Genomic DNA, 18373 nt, shown 5'->3' on the forward strand with positions numbered 1-18373 from the left:
AGAAATGATGGTTTGAAGTTAAAATGACGGATTTGTTTCTTACAAACACATAGCTTTTGTCTTCTTAAGATGTTATCTGATAGACCGAAGTGGTGTGGATTACTTGTGGATTATTGTGATGATTTATGAGCTGTTTAGACTCTCATTCTGACGGCACCCATCCACTGCTGAGGATCCGCTGGTGAGCAAGAGATGCAATGCTACATTTCTGATGAAGAAACAATCTAATCTACATCTTGGATGTCCTGAGGTAGATCATTTTCAGCTAATTTTCATTTTTGGGTGAACTATTCTTTAACTAGTTGTGACATAATGAGAATGTGTCTTTTATAACATTTAAATTTGAAAAACACATGCAAACTATTTATTTATTTAGAGATTTTTTTAAAAACATTCTGTCAACAAACTTATAGATTATTTCATACGTTAAGCTTTTAAAGAGAGTTAAAATACTTAATTTATTCCACATTCGACAGAGGAAAGAAAGTCAAAAAGTTTTGAACAACCTGAGGGTGAGTAATTATGATCAAATTTAAATATGTTATAAAACACAGTGATTTTGTTGCATAAAGCAGAACTTTTGCTTTCAACATGGACAAATTCTCTTCATGTCACTACATATATCACCTCATCACCGATGGATCCTCTGCAGTGAATGGGTGCCGTCAGAATGAGAGTCCAAACAGCTGATAAAAACATCACAATAATCCACACCACTCCAGTCCATCAGTTAACATCTTGAGAAGAAAAATGCTGCGTGTTTGTAAGAAACAAATTAATCATTAAGACATTTTTAACTAAAATACATCTATAATTCAACGCTTCTTCCAGTGAAAAAGTCATCTGGTCTGAATCAGGAGAGAAATCGGCACAGATCAACCATTGTTTACAAGGCAAACAGCCCAAAACAACTAAATATGTGGTTGGATTTTGATGCGAGAGACACCAGATGAATTTTTTCACTGGAGGAAGTGTTATTATGGATTATGGACTCAATAGTTTAAAGTAAAAACATCTAAATGATGGATTTGCTTCTTATAAACACACAGCTTTTGTCTTTTCAAGATGTTAACTGATGGACTGGAGTGGTCTGGATTACTTGTGGATTATTGTGATGTTTTTATCAGCTGTTTGGACTCTCATTCTGACGGCACCCATTCACTGCAGAGGATCCACTGTTGAGCAAGTGATGCAATGCTACATTTCTCCAAATCTGATGAAGAAACAAACTCACCTACATCTTGGATGAACCAAATTTTCAAATTCAAATTTCTGGTGAACTGCTCCTTTAAGACGTGGTGTATCAGTTTATAAACCCAAATAATGTGATCAAACAGAGTCTGTATTTGTGCTGAAGGAAGCAGATTCGTTCTTACCTTCAGCACTCCTCTGATGTGTTCATCGTGCACCTCCGCAGTGGACGAGTCGAATTTGAAGGTGACCTGGAAAGAGCCACACACAGTCAGTGAGGATAGTAAACACAGAAGGGCTTTCCCTAAAGGCCAAGATGCATCGATCGCTCATATCAGGCGGCCAGATCCCCATCAGAGAGAGCCCAACGTCCCCGTGTTGATATCAAACCAAACGCGCTGAAGACACACTGTGTCACCGAATCGCTGCGTGTCACAGAACAGAAGATAATTACACAGAAAGTGGGGCGGACAAAACATGCTGTGCAAGTGGATCGGATAAAAATGGAGGAACAAGATGTCATATTTCCATAAATACCCGCAACACTGAGACGCTGCACATCAGGACTGCGCAAAAGTCGGAATTAAGACTCGACATCTTTTCAGTCCATGAAATGGAATTTAAATTCGATTGAAACCATTATGCAGGATGTTGAAATTGAATGACAGGAAGATGATTTACTGAATTGCAACTTGAAGAAATGCATTACAGCAGCAACACAGTCCAGGTTTTGTGACTATAAATAATGCATTCGCTTACAACACCAAGGTCACAAGTTCAATTCCCAGGGAACGCATAAACTGAAAAACGCATAACTCAAATGTAAGTGGCTTTGATTAAAAGATCCATGTGTTAAAAATGTATAAATGTTAATCTAATAATCAAATGATGCCAATTTATTCATTAAGTACAATATACATTTTTTAAAATTCACTAATAAATTGTTTTTATGATTTTCTTTTTAGAATTTATTAGATATTTTATATTATTTTTATAATTGTATTATTTTGTAATTATTTATAATTTTATTTCATTTATTTTATTTAATATCATTTTATTTTATTACGTTTAGTATATTTACATGAATGCATTTAGCAGACACTTTTATAAATTATTTTTCATGCTTTTTTAAAAATATTTTTTCATTATTTGTTTAATAATTCTAGAATTGCATAATTTTATCATTTATATTATATTTTATTTCTGTAAACCAAGTTTATTATATTTACATTGATACATTTTGCATAAATTATTTTTTTATTTTTTTATTTTTTTTTTATAATTGATCGTTAAATAACTTTCATAATTGTATTTTATAATTATATTCAGTAAAATGATTTAGTAAAATCTCTAAACTAAGTCTATTATATTTACAATTATGCATTTAACAGACACTTTTATAATTATTTTTCATGCTTTTTAAATAATTTGCTCATTATTTATTGTTCTTTTTTTTTTTTTTGCAGTTTTGTATTTTTCTGGCTAGGACTTTGGAGATATGACAAGAAGCAAGTGGTAGAGAAGGATGGGGCGGGATCAGGAAAGGTCCACGAGACGGGTTTCGACCTCGGGACACCCTAAGCACAACTGCGCCACATGTCGATGTTCTGCCCACAAGGCTATCAGCACTGACCATTATTTATTGTTAATCATTTTATAATTGCATAATTTTAGTATTTATAATTACAATTTATTTCTGTAAACCAAGTTTTTTATATTTACATTTATGCATTAAGCATAAATTATTTTATTATATTTTTATAAGTTTTTAACAATTTCTATAATTGTTTTTTAAATAATTTTTATAATTGCATTATTTTTTATATTTTATTTCTCTAAACTAAGTTTATTATATTTACATTTATGCATTTAGCAGACACTTTTTTAAATTATTTTTTATGCTTTTTAAATATTTTTTTAGCATTTTATAATTGCATAATTTTATTATTTATAATTATATTTTAGCATAAATGATTTTTATTATACATTTTTTATTTTAAAATTGTTTTTTATAATTATTTTTTAAATAGTTTTCATAATTGTATTATTTTTATAATTATATTTTATTTCTCTAAACTAAGTTTATTAAATTTACATTCATGCATTTAGCAGACGCTTTTATGATTTTTTTTTTAATGATTTTATAATTTCCTTTTTAAAATAATAATTACAAAAAAAAAAAAAAAGAGAGAATACCATAAACATAAATAGATTGACTAAATTTAAATACACTGATTATATAATATACGTAAATGTAGTAATATGAGAAAGTTCATAGTCCACTGACTCTGTGAAGTCTATTGTTTCAGATGTGTGACATGAGTGTTTTATGGCCACACATGCATTACTCCAGCTCGTAACCGCTGTTTTGTGAGAAGTCTGTGACTGTCATCAGAGAGACGCGTGTGCACTTGTCTCGTTGTCACAGGAGATAATAAGTCTCACACTTCAGCGTCTCGCGGCAGTCGCGTCTGATGAAGCTCTGATCTCTCCGCAGAGGGTCACACGCGGCCACCGCAGACGAAAAACCTCCAATTACAGTCACTGTCAGGACACACAGAGGAGCCCACACAGAGAAAACAAGCAAACTTTATCTTCAAACAGCACCACAATAATAGAATAAATAATAAACTGCACTAAGGCCTTAGTAAGGTTGAAACGATGCATCTTTTTATTTGTGAAGTAACTATATAAAATGTTTGAAGAAAAAGTTCATTATAGAAGCTACAGTTAAGCAAAGGATTGTTTAACTAATCAGAAAATGATTGATAAATTGATCAAAATGAATTGTCCAATTAATCAAAGTAGCATATTATTTTTAAAAAATATAGAAAATAATCATATTTTATTATACACTATATCTTGATGAGATATTTATATCAACAATTTAAAAAAAAAACCTCAAACTCAAAACTCAATTTTCAAAATATCACATTCACATAAGATGTTATGCATTTGGCAGACACTTCTATCCAAAGTAACCTGCATATAAAACAAGGTACATATTTGATCAGTTGATGCATTTCCTGCAAATCAAACCCATGACCTTGATGTTGCTAGTGCTCTACTTTATTTTCGAGCTACAGAAACAAAGAAAACCAAATGTTGACGTCTGGAAGACATAACAACACATGCATTTGATCAATGAATAAGACTCTAAGAACGTAATCGTTCTGTGCTCCAATGCTCTGCTCATATTTCTCTGACAATCTTAAAAGTGTGACTGTGCCATGTAAAGACTTTGCTTTGAGTAATGCATAAACACAGCTTGAGAGCGAGAGCGAGAGCGAGAGAGACGCAATGATGTCATCAGTAGTACAACGGCAGGAATATGATTACAACCTTGAACAAGGTCTCTGGTTTGCGAGCAGGCAGCTAATCACATTTCAAGACTATGAGAGAGGAATTATAAAACATCAGAGAGCCATCAGGAGGAAAACACGAGGAGAGAGACCCGAGCAGACAGAAAGAGCGAAAGGAGGAAAATACTTCATTAGGAACTAGGGCGATTCCTCAGAAGAGACAGCAATGCAAACGCATTCATTATGGGACTCCATTCGCTCTTCAACTTCAAAACATTTCACAACAACGCAAGTCCTAATACATACTTTATATATTTTTTTAAATAAATTATTTTATTCAGCAAGGATGCATTAAACTGATCAAATATGACAGTCAAGACATTTATAAATGTAACTTTTTTCACCAGTTTTCAATATTATATAACACAATCAGAAATGTTTCTTGAGCAGCAAAAATTAATATTAGAATGATTTCTGAAGGATCATGTGACACTGAAGACTGGAGTAATGATGCTGAAAATTCAGCTTTGATCACAGAAATAAATTACATTTTACAATATATTCAAACAGAAAAAACGTATTTTAAATTGTAAAAATATTTCACAATTTCTACTGTATTTTTGAGCAAATAAATGCAGCCTTGGTGAGCAGAAGAAGAGACAGCAATGGAAACGTATTCATTACGGGACTCCATTCACACAAAGTCCAAATATATATTTTATATATTTTAAAAAATAAATTACGATTTTATTCAGCAAGGTTGCATTAAATTGATCAAAAGTGACAGTTAAGACATTATAAATATATATATATATATATATATATATATATATATATTTTAATAAATGCTGTTCTTTTTGACTTTCTTGGAAAAAGTATTGTACTTTTCACACCAATTTTAAACAATATAATATAATATAAGATAATAATATAAATGTTTATTTAGCAGCAAATCAGCATTCTAGAGTAATGATGCTGAAAATTTAGCTTTGATCACGGAAATTAATTTAGCTTCACACAGAAAATAGTTATTTTAAATTGTAAAAATATTTTACCATTTTTACTGTATTTTTGAGCAAATAAATGCAGCCTTGGTGAGCAGAAGAGACTTCTTTTAAAATTAAAAAAAATAATAAATAAATTACTGATCCCAAACATCTGAACCACCACAGACCAGCTCAGATATTTTAGAGCGGCATTAACATATATATACATGTATATATGCTTTCCAAAGCAGGAATGAACAATACATCTATAAACAAACAAAATACAGACCTCTCTTTTTATCTTCATTGACTGTATTCATTTTTGACACCGTAAATGTGCATAGATGCCTTCTATAATCATTGATCATTCACACATCCAAAACATGTCTCTGAATGATCCTAAACAGTAGATACAATAGCCCGTTTGTGGCTTACCTTGGCTTTGACGAGTCTCTTGGCGGTCTTGATCTTGGCCTCACAGAACGCCCCTCTGTATTTGGCACTCACGTCAGTGCCAACGGTCAGGTAAGGGGGCTCCTCCAGTGTCTGAACAACAACAAACACACAAAACAGGCATGAATTTCATCGCTGATTAATGATGATGTGGCATAAGTGAGAAGAAAAGCTAAGCACATTTGTTTAAAACATGGATAGTCAGGCACATGTACTGGAGAAATGAGCGTTGGGACACTAAAGCACAGTTAAATCACCCTCGTGCAAAAAACCGCAGCACGACTCCATTCACTTTACATAATACAACAATGTGTGCTGAGAACCGAACAAGATGATGTATGTGCAATTGCTGTAAACCTCTTTAAAATCGAAATGCTTCTAGGAAACAAAACGATTAGATCTAGTAAAGTGAGACAGGTAAGAAAAATTAAGTCATAAGCGTAGTGTGGATGTAGTACTGTAGCAACATGTGAAAATGGAATATGGAAATCGTTTGACATTAAAATGCATCATACGTTATCTGATTACAGCTATGGAAAGAACTTATGAAAATGCTAGATTTTTTTTTATATATACATATATATATATATATATATATATATATATATATATTTCTGAAGAAAATGCCAAAGGTGTTTGCCACAATATGAATTTTAATACAACAGCAAAAAGCTATTACCCTTGCAAACACACTCCTGAAGTTAAATATAAAAATACTTATTTTATTTATAGACAATAATATTACATATTATAAATATTTCTGAATATTAAAACAATGGCATGAAAAAAAAATAATACAAACTGCAAGCAACAGAATAAATATAAACAACAAAAAGTTAACACTAAAATTGTTTGTTTTTAAACTTGTATTTTTAAGAAAACATTCCGAAAAAGAATACGACTTTAATTAAAAACAGAACATTCATAAATATGTTTATTCATTAATATTTAGCAATGGCATTTAGCCTTGAAGTATTTGAGTAAACACTGCTTCAGGGCTTCTCAGTAATTATTTAAAGAAAGTAAATTATACAAAAAGAATAAAGAAACTATTTACAAGCTAATAAAACAAACATAAGCAGCAAATTAAAGTAAATTTGTAGCAATGCCTGCTGTTTTTCAAGTATCTAACTATCAATTCAGGTATTCTAGCAAACATTTAGAAAATAAAACAGTTTTGCATTATACTGAAAATTTATGAAACTTGTCAATCAGTGTTATTTTAGTATCAATGATATAGTATTATAGTTTTTTAATAATGGTTTCAATCAGATTGTATTTTTAAATGTTTTTTATTTTAAAAATGTTTGTAAATTATTGGTTTTCTTTTTACTTTTAGTTAAAGTTTTAATAATCTGTTGTGTTTTCTCGACAGTTTTTAATAAAAAGTTTCAATCAGTTTTTTTTTTTTTATATTTTAAATTATTGGCTTTCTTTTTACTTTTTAGTTACAGTTTTAGTAATTTCTTGTGTGTTTTTGATACATTTTATTTAAATTTTATTATTATTTTTTTTTAAATTTAAAAAATATTTTTTAATTATTGGTTTTCTTTTTACTTTAAGTTTTAGTAATTTGTTGTGTTTTTGCCATTTTTATACGGTTTTGATTTTTATTATATATCTAAATGATTATTTTTTTAATTTCATTTTTAGTTTTTTTTTTTAAACAAATCAAGTTAAACTAGAATGAGAAATATCACCTTGGCAACTAGCTGAAATAAATTAAAATTCACAATTTATTACAGTCTTTTTTTATATACATAGTTTTAAATTTTTGTTTTGGTTTTCTATAAAAACCCAGATTTGAATCACCATATTAGCTTCAATTAATTGAAGTTGAGAGACTGTACTAGGCCATTAAGGGCACATATATTCTGTTGTAGTGAGAAAAATAATCACAGATAATGCTAGAAACACAGCAGCATTCATCTCCATGTGAACACAGCATTAAAGCTCTGGTAATCTGTGATTAGAGTATAACTGCACCTTACACATGACAGTCAGCCAGCACATTTCAGCTCTGAACATACGTTACTCTTGGTTTTTTTATTCATCTTAAGATGAGCGTAAGCGCAGGAACAGCATGTGTAGGTGGAGCGGCTCTGTTCAGCTGAACTCTGACGACCCGTCTCTCTTGTTTGAAGAGTCTGTGCTTTACCAACCAACAGGCTGAGAGATAACCAACCCACCCACCTACTCACTAAACATCTTAACCAACACAGAGACAAGGGTTCTCAACGCTACCGACTGTGTCGTGAGACATTCAGACTCCCACAAGAACGTGACAAGGGACTACACAGATGAAACAAAGAGACTGGACGACTTTCTTCACATGCTGAAGTGTCAGTGGTTGTTTTTCCTTTTTTTTCCCCAGGATGATTGGTTTCCACAAACAAAAGCAAGCCGTTTCCTCAAAAGCTGACTGAGAGCCTAGATTACATTTCTAACCAAAGAGTCGAAGAACTTTAATCATGGACAAACACATCTGAATGATCAACATTGAAAATAACATTTGGAGCAGAAACAAATTTCACCAGTAAATCTGACAATCAATTTGCAAGAAACAGGTAAAACTTTAAATCAAATGTGAAATTCTAAAGTGGAAAGACTGAGAGCATTTTCTGGCAAAACATACTTGAATCATTTTTGTTTACAATCTGAAATTTCAGCCAATTTGAGTGCATTTTATTTTACTGTGGTGCAGTTTTCCCAATAATTGGTTGGTAAAACTTTACAACAAGGATCCACTGGTTAATGACATAAGCTATGTGCTTATTTTAACATTTATATTATTAAAATCAAAGGCTGTATTTTTATATTATATATAAAAGGGCTGTCACACGAATTCATATACGTGGTATTTATGTCAACATTTTAATGACAATTTCTATTAAACTTTGTTTTTAAGGTGGCTGTAATAAAATACTTTCCAGGACAAATTTATTCAGACATACACTAAATAAGGAAAACAACAAGTTAAGTACAGATACAATGAATATATACTACAGTGCATATATTTAGCTCAGACTTTGTTTAGTCTAAAAAAATAAAATAAAATGACAAAGCACAAAGCTTATTGCGATTCTTAGATGACAAGCATACTACAAATACTGTTTAATGAAGTTTTGTTCATGCATGAACTACAAACAGCATAGATATATCAGATCAGTGCTAATTGAACATCACATTCTGGATTCTGGTCTGATCGATCACAAGCTTAAATGTGATTTTATACAGTAGCTCAGTAAATAAGAAGTTGATGTTTATTTAAACATATATTATATTTTTGCTCAATTTTGCAGAGAACATATTACCTTTGAAGCCATAGCAGAATTGTTGCGCATCTCCAACCAACACAGCGTTTAGTTTCTGAATGAATCTGAGTTTTGAACGAATCATGTGAATCAATGATTCAAAGGCCCATTTATAAAGACAGCCATTTAATCAATTGAATGAATCAGCCTTCTGAACAAATCAAATGAATAAATGACTCATAAAAGACACCTACTGCCACCTGCTGGCAGATTTAGTTTCTTATTTATGTTCATGCATGAACAAAAAAACAGCATAGATAAGTGCTAATTAAATATCACGTTCCAGTCAATGATTTCGGCTGGCCAAATTGATTTTCAGTCAATATTTTGGCTCTCCACTAGAATTAACAGTTTGACAACAATTAATAAATACTGCAACAAATATATAGCTCCTTGTGAGTTTTTAACTAACATTAAAAAATGTATTGTTACACTGGTTTATTAAAACATTTTTCTGTCCCTGTGCCCCTGCTGAAAAGCTGACATGCACTGAGAATTGTTTTGCAGTCGTGTTGTGACTCCCTGAACTGAAATTGAATGGTGAGGTGCTTGTATGTGTTTCTAACTGCGAACAAACACTCAGTCTTTTCATGCAACTGTTGCATTAACCTTCAGCAGAGAAAGTGAACAGTAAAAACAGAAAACCCATCAAACTAGCTCTAAAACGCCAGTAAATTAAAGCCAGCTGCTCCGTTCAAACTCCCAGCTTATGCAAACCCACGACAAACCACCAACCGCCAGATGACAAGTGCCTTAAACCACAGCAGAGCTGATGTTTCAGATGATCACATGATGAACGTCATGATAACATGTGCTTTATGCTGTTTAACTGCCATCAGATGTAAAACACTTCAGTCAAACGCAGCTGCCATAAATGCATGGGAATGACCGCAGAAGAAAAGACAGGAAAACCAAAATGGCCTTTTTTGCTAAGCATTTTTACTAAAATTGTTATATATAGTCAACAAAAAGGTTTCTTAAAGAAATAAGCAATGAACAGGTCTGATTCACACAGTCATGTAAAACAATTACAACTGATAACAATAGACTGACTAAGCAGAAGTTAACCAATATGCAGATAAATAGCACTACTATTACACAAAGTCCCAACAAAAGCATTTCACAATTCAGTTTGAAGCCATCTGAAATCATCTTAGATAAACAACAAAAGTCAGAAGGCCTTCCAATCTCTAAAATATTTTTAAGATCATACTTTATGATGTAAATGTAAAAAAAAAAAAAAAAAAAAAAAAAAAGTAAAAAATAAAGGAATTTTCCCTGGCATTTTGCCGTATCAAAAATGCACTGAACTGTGATACTGTGTCATATCGAACAAACTAAAATAAATAAAAATATAAAATATAATATTTTGCATATATTTACTATACAATAAAAAAATAAATATTTAGTTTATACATTTAGTTAATACACTGTACCTAATTTACATTTAATATAAGTTATTTAAAATAAAAGTTACTTAATTAAAAAAAAAAAAAAAAACATTAAAATAGTTTTTTTATTATTATTATTAAAACAAAAAAAAAAAATACTATTACTGTAATGTATATTGTATGACTGTACAGTAATGGAAATCACTCGAAATGAAAAATATCTGGAGAATTTAAAATTCTTTTGACTCTAGGTTGAAATATGACTTGGACATGTTTTAATGAGATCCACCCACTTAAATGTGAGTTAATGACCTACTGGCAGTTTTTCCTCAATCTCAATTTTTAATTTCCATATTCACACAGCATTAGATGAGAGCAGATCTTTGAAATTATGGCCCAACAGCAACAGCTGTAAAGGTGAGACTGGTAAGTAATGTTTTAAACGGGGCTTAATGAAGGGTCAACTGCCCCATCCAAAGGCTTTAACACATTTCTGACCTCGCTGCGGATCCATATATAAGTCACTCTCACTTTGCAGCGGGTCAGTGCACTACCTTCAGTCTCTTCCGCTCTAATCGATACTGAAGACGTGCCGTCCAGGAGCAGAGCGCTCAGAGGGAAAATCAGCGGACTGGCGGGATCCAAACCCAGTATTACTATTAAACTCATCTGAGCCAGAGCTCTCAGTGCCATTCAGTGCCTATTCACATACATAAATTGGTGCAATCTAAATACACACAAAAACAGTAAAACATACTTGATTCACACAATGTGCATCTTTTACTATACATTGGCATATTTTCTGTAAACATGCATAAAACAGCTAATATTACATTTCGTTTAAATGCACGACACATTTCACTTCCGCTAGGGTTCCCAACATCCCACACTTCTCAGACTGTTTCCGTGTGTAGATGGTCACAAACTCTCTCTCAGTCTCCAGAAGGAATGGTGGTGCTGCCAAAGAGTGAAGTACCCAGCCTGCTCTGCTCCGCTGGCCCATCCTGTGGCTCTCAGCCTGACGGGGCATCAGCAGACACGCCACAGATGTTCATTAACATCACACAAACGGCTCTGACAATCTGCTCTTAGATGACTGCCATCAGTCCTCACGCACTCCAGAGAGACAGAGAAACAACAGTCAGCGACGACGTGCAGTTCTACGAGAGCCGTTACTCTCCAGCACCACAGCAAAACAACCACAAAACATGAATCACACCCACATTTAACTGTGAAGCCAGTCATTTCTATACCGTGAACAGCGTACCATTAATCTACTGCATATGAATGAAATAACCATATGACTTACTAACAATTGCAATGCCTCACGTGCTTATGAACACATAAACTTCATTTCCAGAGCTGCTCTGAGATTCACCATTTAATTTGACAAAAACTATTGTCATATCATATACACACAGAAACTGCAACCTGTCAGAATAAAAGATTGGTTTGGTTTAACTTGAAATTGTGATATAAATATATTTCTATTGTACAGTAGTATGTACAGCTTAACAATAATAATAATAATAATAATAATAATAATATCATTATTAAAACTGTATTTTTAAGGACTAATTACATAATTTTTGTTCCTCGTTTTAATTTTGTCTGTAAACCTGTGCAGCATATCGTCTAAAAATAAAATGGTTTCATTTATTTGATTAAAAAATAAATTAAATTTGTTTTATACCTTTATTTGATTACCAGAATAATTAAAATACACAACACAGAATTTCTCAATTTCTTTTTTAAACGAATAATAATACTGAACTAAATTTATTATTGGTTTAACTTGAAATTGTAACAGAAATATATTACTATTGTACAGTAGTATGCAAGTTTTAATAATAATACCACTAATAATAATAATTATTATTATTAAAACTGTATTTTAAGGAAAAAATACATAATTTTTGTTCCTCATTTTAATTTTAACTGTAAACCTGTCCAGCATATTGTTTGTCTAATAATAAATTTAAAAAATAAATTTAAAACAATAAAAATAAAAAAAAATTATGAGGGCCATATTATTGTCAACAAATTAAAAAATTTAATTATCTTTTTAAACTGAATTTATTAGACATGTTTTAAAACAATTAAAATAGACAGTTCAGAAAAATTAAAAAGAATTTGTTAAAAATAAAACTAAATTTGAGGGGGGAGACATTATTTCATAAGGCCCTAAAAATGTCATTTTTAAACTTTTAATAAAATGCTATTAAATGTGTAAGTTTACTTATTTTAAATTAATTAGACTTAAAACAAAATATAAAATTGAATTAAAAACAGAAAAACAGATTTCATTGGGCTCTAAAAAAAAAAAAGCACAGTATTCAGCCAGAGAATTCCACAATGCAATGTGCTTAACACGACTTTCCATTTATAAACAACAATAAAGCTACTGTAATGATACATGTTCAAATGTTTATCTTTGCATCAACTACATATGCATTTGCATCAACTCAACAACACATGCTACCATCTAAACCTAGTACAGATTTAAATTTATTTACATTTACGCACACTTTTATTCTAAGCAACTCATGAGGAACAAGATGACAACTAGATTAGGAAGCAAAATAGAAGTACTACTACTTTTAATACAGTACACTAGTACTGCATTTTAAATAAAGCTAGTATATTTAGAAAGTCACGTCTACAAACGGTTTATTTATAGTTGTGATGGAAAAACATCACTCTGCAGAGCAGATCAGGAGCGTTTGGTTTAGTAAGCACTTACTAGGGCTTCATCTGTTGTGTTTAATAAAGAACGGTGAGAGATGTTCAGCCTCAGAAACCCATTTCAGTGAATCTGGACACAGATGGTGACCAACTGGAGATGTGTGAGATCTGAAGGTCAGGAGGCCTCGAGCAAACATGCTTATTATTGGAGCTTCTGGCTTCACAGAGTCGAAGCCCTTAAGGTGTTTTTAGCTCACGCATGATCAGAGCGACCAGAGACTTCAAGAAGAGTTTGTTTTAGCAGTTTAACTTTCAAAAATCCTTCCAATCCCCTTGCATCTGAACATCCAAAACCAAGTTTTTACGAGCATAATCTGCTGAGTTCATGAGTGAGTTTACAGCCTATAATCACTAGATTCTCTAGATTTTTCAGAAGGGAAAAATTTGTATAAAGGGACAGTTCACACAAAAATGAATATTTTGCCATTATATATTCATCCTCATGTTGTTTCAAAATTGTAACCTCTTTTAAACAAAACAAGAAAAGCATCATGAAAGTAGTCAGTAAGACTTGTATGCAATATTCATCTGAAGTCATATGGCTGTACAATAGTTTTTCGCAAGAAATACGATGCACAAATCAAATGGACTACTGTTTTTTTGTCCTTTTTAAGGCTTAACAGATCAGTCAGTAGGAACTAATTGTATAGAAAACAGCTGCTTGAAGGGCTGCAAAATAAAAACAATATATAATCATTCTAATATGTTGATTTGCTGGGGATTATAGAAATTCATTTCATTTAGCAAAGATGCTTTGATTTGAGCAAAAGTAATGATAAAGACATTTATAATGTTACAGAAGATTTCAGAAAAATGCTGTGTTTCTAAACTTTCTATTCAAAGAAACCTGAAAAAAAATCTACTCAGCAGTTTTCAACATAATAATAATAATAATAATAATAAAAATTGTTTTTGAGCAGCAAATCAGAAAATTAGAATGATTTCTAAAGGATCATGTGACTGGAGTAATGACGCAAAAAAATCAGCTTTGAAATCACAGCAATAAAATATATTTTAAAATATATTCAAATAGAAAACAGTTATTTTAAATGGTAAAAATATTTAACATTTTTGCAGTTTTTGCTGTACTTCGGATCAAATAAATGCAAGCTTGGTATGCAGATAACACTTCTTTAAAAAAAAAAAAAAAATATATATATATATATATTAATAATAAATAAATAAATAAATAAATATATATATATAAACTTGTATTTAAAAATTTTTGACAACAACAAATAATTTTTAAATTTCACTGGCCTCACCAAAAATATAAAAATAAATAAATATAAAAACAACATAAAATAAAATATAAAATAAAATAAAAAACATGTTCATATATAAAAACAATGGAAAAGCAGCCAAGTGAACTACTTTAATATTTGCCAAACACAGACAAATTCAATTTAATAGCCTGCATCAAACATATTAAACTCCTCAAAAAAGTCCACATGTTAAACAAACACTACTATACCTTCCAAATGTCAAAGGTGTAAAACATCTGAAGGCAATTTACTTCAGATGCTTTGGAATTGTCCTGTATTGAAAGATTTTTGGAAATATATAAAAATCCCAATCAGTTATGATCCTAGACTGTGGATATCAGGGGATTCTGAACTATTAGATTCATCTCATCATAAAACGTATTTCATACTTTTGACTGGTACGGCTGGGAAAAAAAAAAAAAAAAGTATATTAGTGAATTGGAAGTCGACTCATTCTCCATCTAGAAAACATTGGATCAACGAACTCAATTCATATTGCACCCCTGGGAAAATCATTTTCAATGTTTTTCAAATCTTTGGGGCTCGTTTTTGGAGCATTTACCTCTTCTTATTGCAAAATAATTGCAAGGAACTACATTACTTTTAGATTTTTGAATTTGATTTGATTTTTTAGTAATAATTAAGACAGCTAAATAGAAAAAAACAACTCAGAAATAATCTTTCTTTCTCGTTAGTTTTACTTTTGTTAAAGAAAAATGATGTTTGTAATGTTGTTTATACAATATATGTTTTGTTTCACATTACATCTGAAAATAAAACTATATAATAAAAAAGCAGCCAAGTGAAGTGCAATAACACATTTTATTGCTTATAAAAATAAATATATAAATCGTTTTCTCTAAGCCAGTTGGTAGAGGCAAAAGTCATCACATTTTAACTATTATGGATATTTTTTCCAAAGCTGACCAAAATGAACCGCTTGAATATGTACATGCATGAGGTCATTTCCCACCACACCTGACTGGATCAGGTTTCCACACCAACACTGGCTGTCAAACACAAACACTTCAGACGAGGCTACTGCAAAACGCAACGGTGGAAACGTGTCAACCGGCAGTGATTATGCTTCATGTTAGCAACACGGAGCAATTCGAGAAAACAGAGTGAAACATGGCCCAAATAAAGTGAGGAAGAACTTGAGTTAAGCAATTTGTTAGACAAAAACGTAAAACGGAGCTTAGTTGTTTACATCTCGCCATTCATCAGCGATTTCAGAAGTCATGTTTTACAATATTAGATTTACTTTCACACATGACTACTGTAGCATTGAAGGATGGCATTCACGTCTGTGAGCGTCACGGTAGAAGCTCTTTAGGTAAGATGTGTGACACTATTCACAGCAATTAGTCAACACTGGCAAATCAAGTCAGTGGAAGAGGCCGTCGCAGCCACTTCATTCCAACATAAACACCTCATTAGTTCGCAGAGCCGCCTCGCCTGGGAACCGACGCGGCTGCACAATGTTTACATGACCATCCCTTGGCTGCGCTGGAATCCGTTCGGCTGTGGTTTTCCGAATCCCTCCCTTAGCATTTTTACACTGCTGCACTGAGGGATGATATTAAGACATGAGGAAAAGTTTGGGTTTGGCAAGATCGTCGAGACCAGAGCGGCCCGCGATGAGCGATGGATCGATTGTGTTCTGCTAGAAGAGCATTGGATTGGTCTGGAACAAACTGTAAGAACTCAACAACCCTTCTTTAGTAAACTCGACTTATTATTTTCCTCTCGGCCGCAGCCTTCACTGCTTTGATGTTTTTTAAAATGTGTTTTGTTAAGATAGGACTGCAATTTCTTGCCATAACCCATCAGAAAATAAACTATAACAAAGAGTCACTGACTCATTTCCTTCTATTGAATTCTGATGAAACAAATACAACAGAAGTGCTTTCAAGTGTCGCTCTGTGACGTGAAACAGCTTCTCTGAATCTTCAAATAAATTGACCTTTCAAAATGAAAATCAGATTAGGATGTCAGCAATGATAGACTGACATATCCAACGATTCTGCTTTCTAGACGTGATTCAACATCACTCGTTTGAATTACGTCTATTGGCTTTATTCACCTGTTTGAGTATCTGCCAGACAGTTTGATTGCTTATAAAAAGAAAAGCATAAGCCATATGATTTGAATTAGCATTTATGCTTTACAGTTTTTACTCAAAAACTGCTTGCATATTTCACAATTAATTACAAACAAATAGCATTTGACATACTCAATTCATTGTGACATTTAGAAAGACTGAAATTCTATTTTTCATTTAAATGAAACTCCAATAATAGCTATTTTATAATATGAATTCTAGATCTATACATCTGAAAGTTGGATAAATAAGCTTTCCATTGATGTATTGGTTGTTAGAATAGGACAATATTTGGCTGAGATACAACTATTTGAAAACGTGGAATCTGAAGGTCCAAAAAAAAATAAATAATAATAATAATAATAATATTTTATATATATATATATATATATAGCCTTTAAAGTGGTACAAATGAAGTTCTTAGCAATGCATATTACTAATCAAAAACTAAATTAATATATTTATGGCATTCGATTTACAGAACATCTTCATGGAACATGATCTTTACTTGGCATAAAAGAAAAATCTATAATTTTAACCCCTACAATGCATTTTTGGCTATTGCTACAAATATACCTGTGCCACTTATGACTGGTTTTGTGATCAAGGGTCATATATATTAGTTCAAAAATAGTTTTATTTTAACAGTGTAGGGTTTAGAATTTGTTCCACAATTACTATATAAAAATAATAAATGATCAACATATTTGATGTAGTTCACCCAAAAATGTAAACTTTTTTTCCCCTGATGAACACAAAAAGTGATATTTTAATGAAAGTTGGTAACCAAACAGTTGATGGTAGCCACTGACTTCAATAGTACTGATTGCATGGATATACTCGAGTTTCTTTCTTCTGCTGAACACAAAAAAGATATTTTGAAGAAAACAGTTGACAGTAGCCATTGACTTCCACAGTATGGAAAAAAATACTATGGCAGTCAACTGCCAAAAGCAACTGTTTGGTTATCAACAGTGTTGGGGATGTAAAGCATTACAGATAACTGAGTTATGTACTCCGATTACTTTTTCAAGTAACTAGTAAAGTAAGGCATTAAAGTAAGGCTTTTACATGTTGTTTGAACATTAATGTGTGTTGGCAGTGTATGTACAAATCTACCCTTTAATGATACAAATCCATGTAGTGGTTTTTAATCAGTAAAAATAATATCCCCTTTTTCAAATCGAGCCATTCTCAGATGCCGCTCCCACGATAGGGTACGTTTGTTTGTGAAGGGAATGCACCTCCCAATCTACATAAATGCATCTATGTTCACGCAAATCATTCGTGATCCAGCTTCACTTACAGCAGAAGTGAGCATAAGGGTTTTTTTATGAATCTCTGCAATCACCTTTCCTAATAATGTGCTAGTTAGCAAGTTTCACGGCTAAACGTGCTAAATGCAGCTAAAGTAAACAGGCTCGTCACTCCACAGAGAGAAGAGAGGGGCGGGGCGAGCAGAGCTCATTTGCATTTAAAGGAACAATTCCTCAGAATGAGATGATTTTTGCAGAGCTGATTTTGGCAAGGTAGAAAAGGTGTTGTTTTACACTACCATTGAGAATTTTTAACCAAAGTGTATTATAGACTTTTCATTAAGACTAAAGAATCATATCAACTTG

At 31.9% G+C, this 18373-nt stretch overlaps 1 protein-coding gene across 3 annotated transcripts in view; it reads right to left on the minus strand.

The window, feature by feature from the left end:
* arid4b (AT-rich interaction domain 4B) overlaps positions 1–18373 on the minus strand; it is an 86604-nt gene that overhangs the window by 51690 nt on the left and 16541 nt on the right. For all 3 annotated transcript variants that reach the window (XM_051125810.1, XM_051125808.1, XM_051125809.1), the window contains exons 3-4: positions 5915–6025; positions 1377–1442 (exon numbers count right to left, since the gene is read on the minus strand). In XM_051125810.1, the coding sequence (XP_050981767.1) occupies positions 1377–1442; positions 5915–6025 (177 nt within the window). The remainder of the gene's footprint in view (positions 1–1376; positions 1443–5914; positions 6026–18373) is intronic.

Source organism: Labeo rohita, chromosome 13, assembly GCF_022985175.1.
Source record: "Labeo rohita strain BAU-BD-2019 chromosome 13, IGBB_LRoh.1.0, whole genome shotgun sequence".
In the NCBI taxonomy this organism is placed as follows: Eukaryota; Metazoa; Chordata; class Actinopteri; order Cypriniformes; family Cyprinidae; genus Labeo; species Labeo rohita.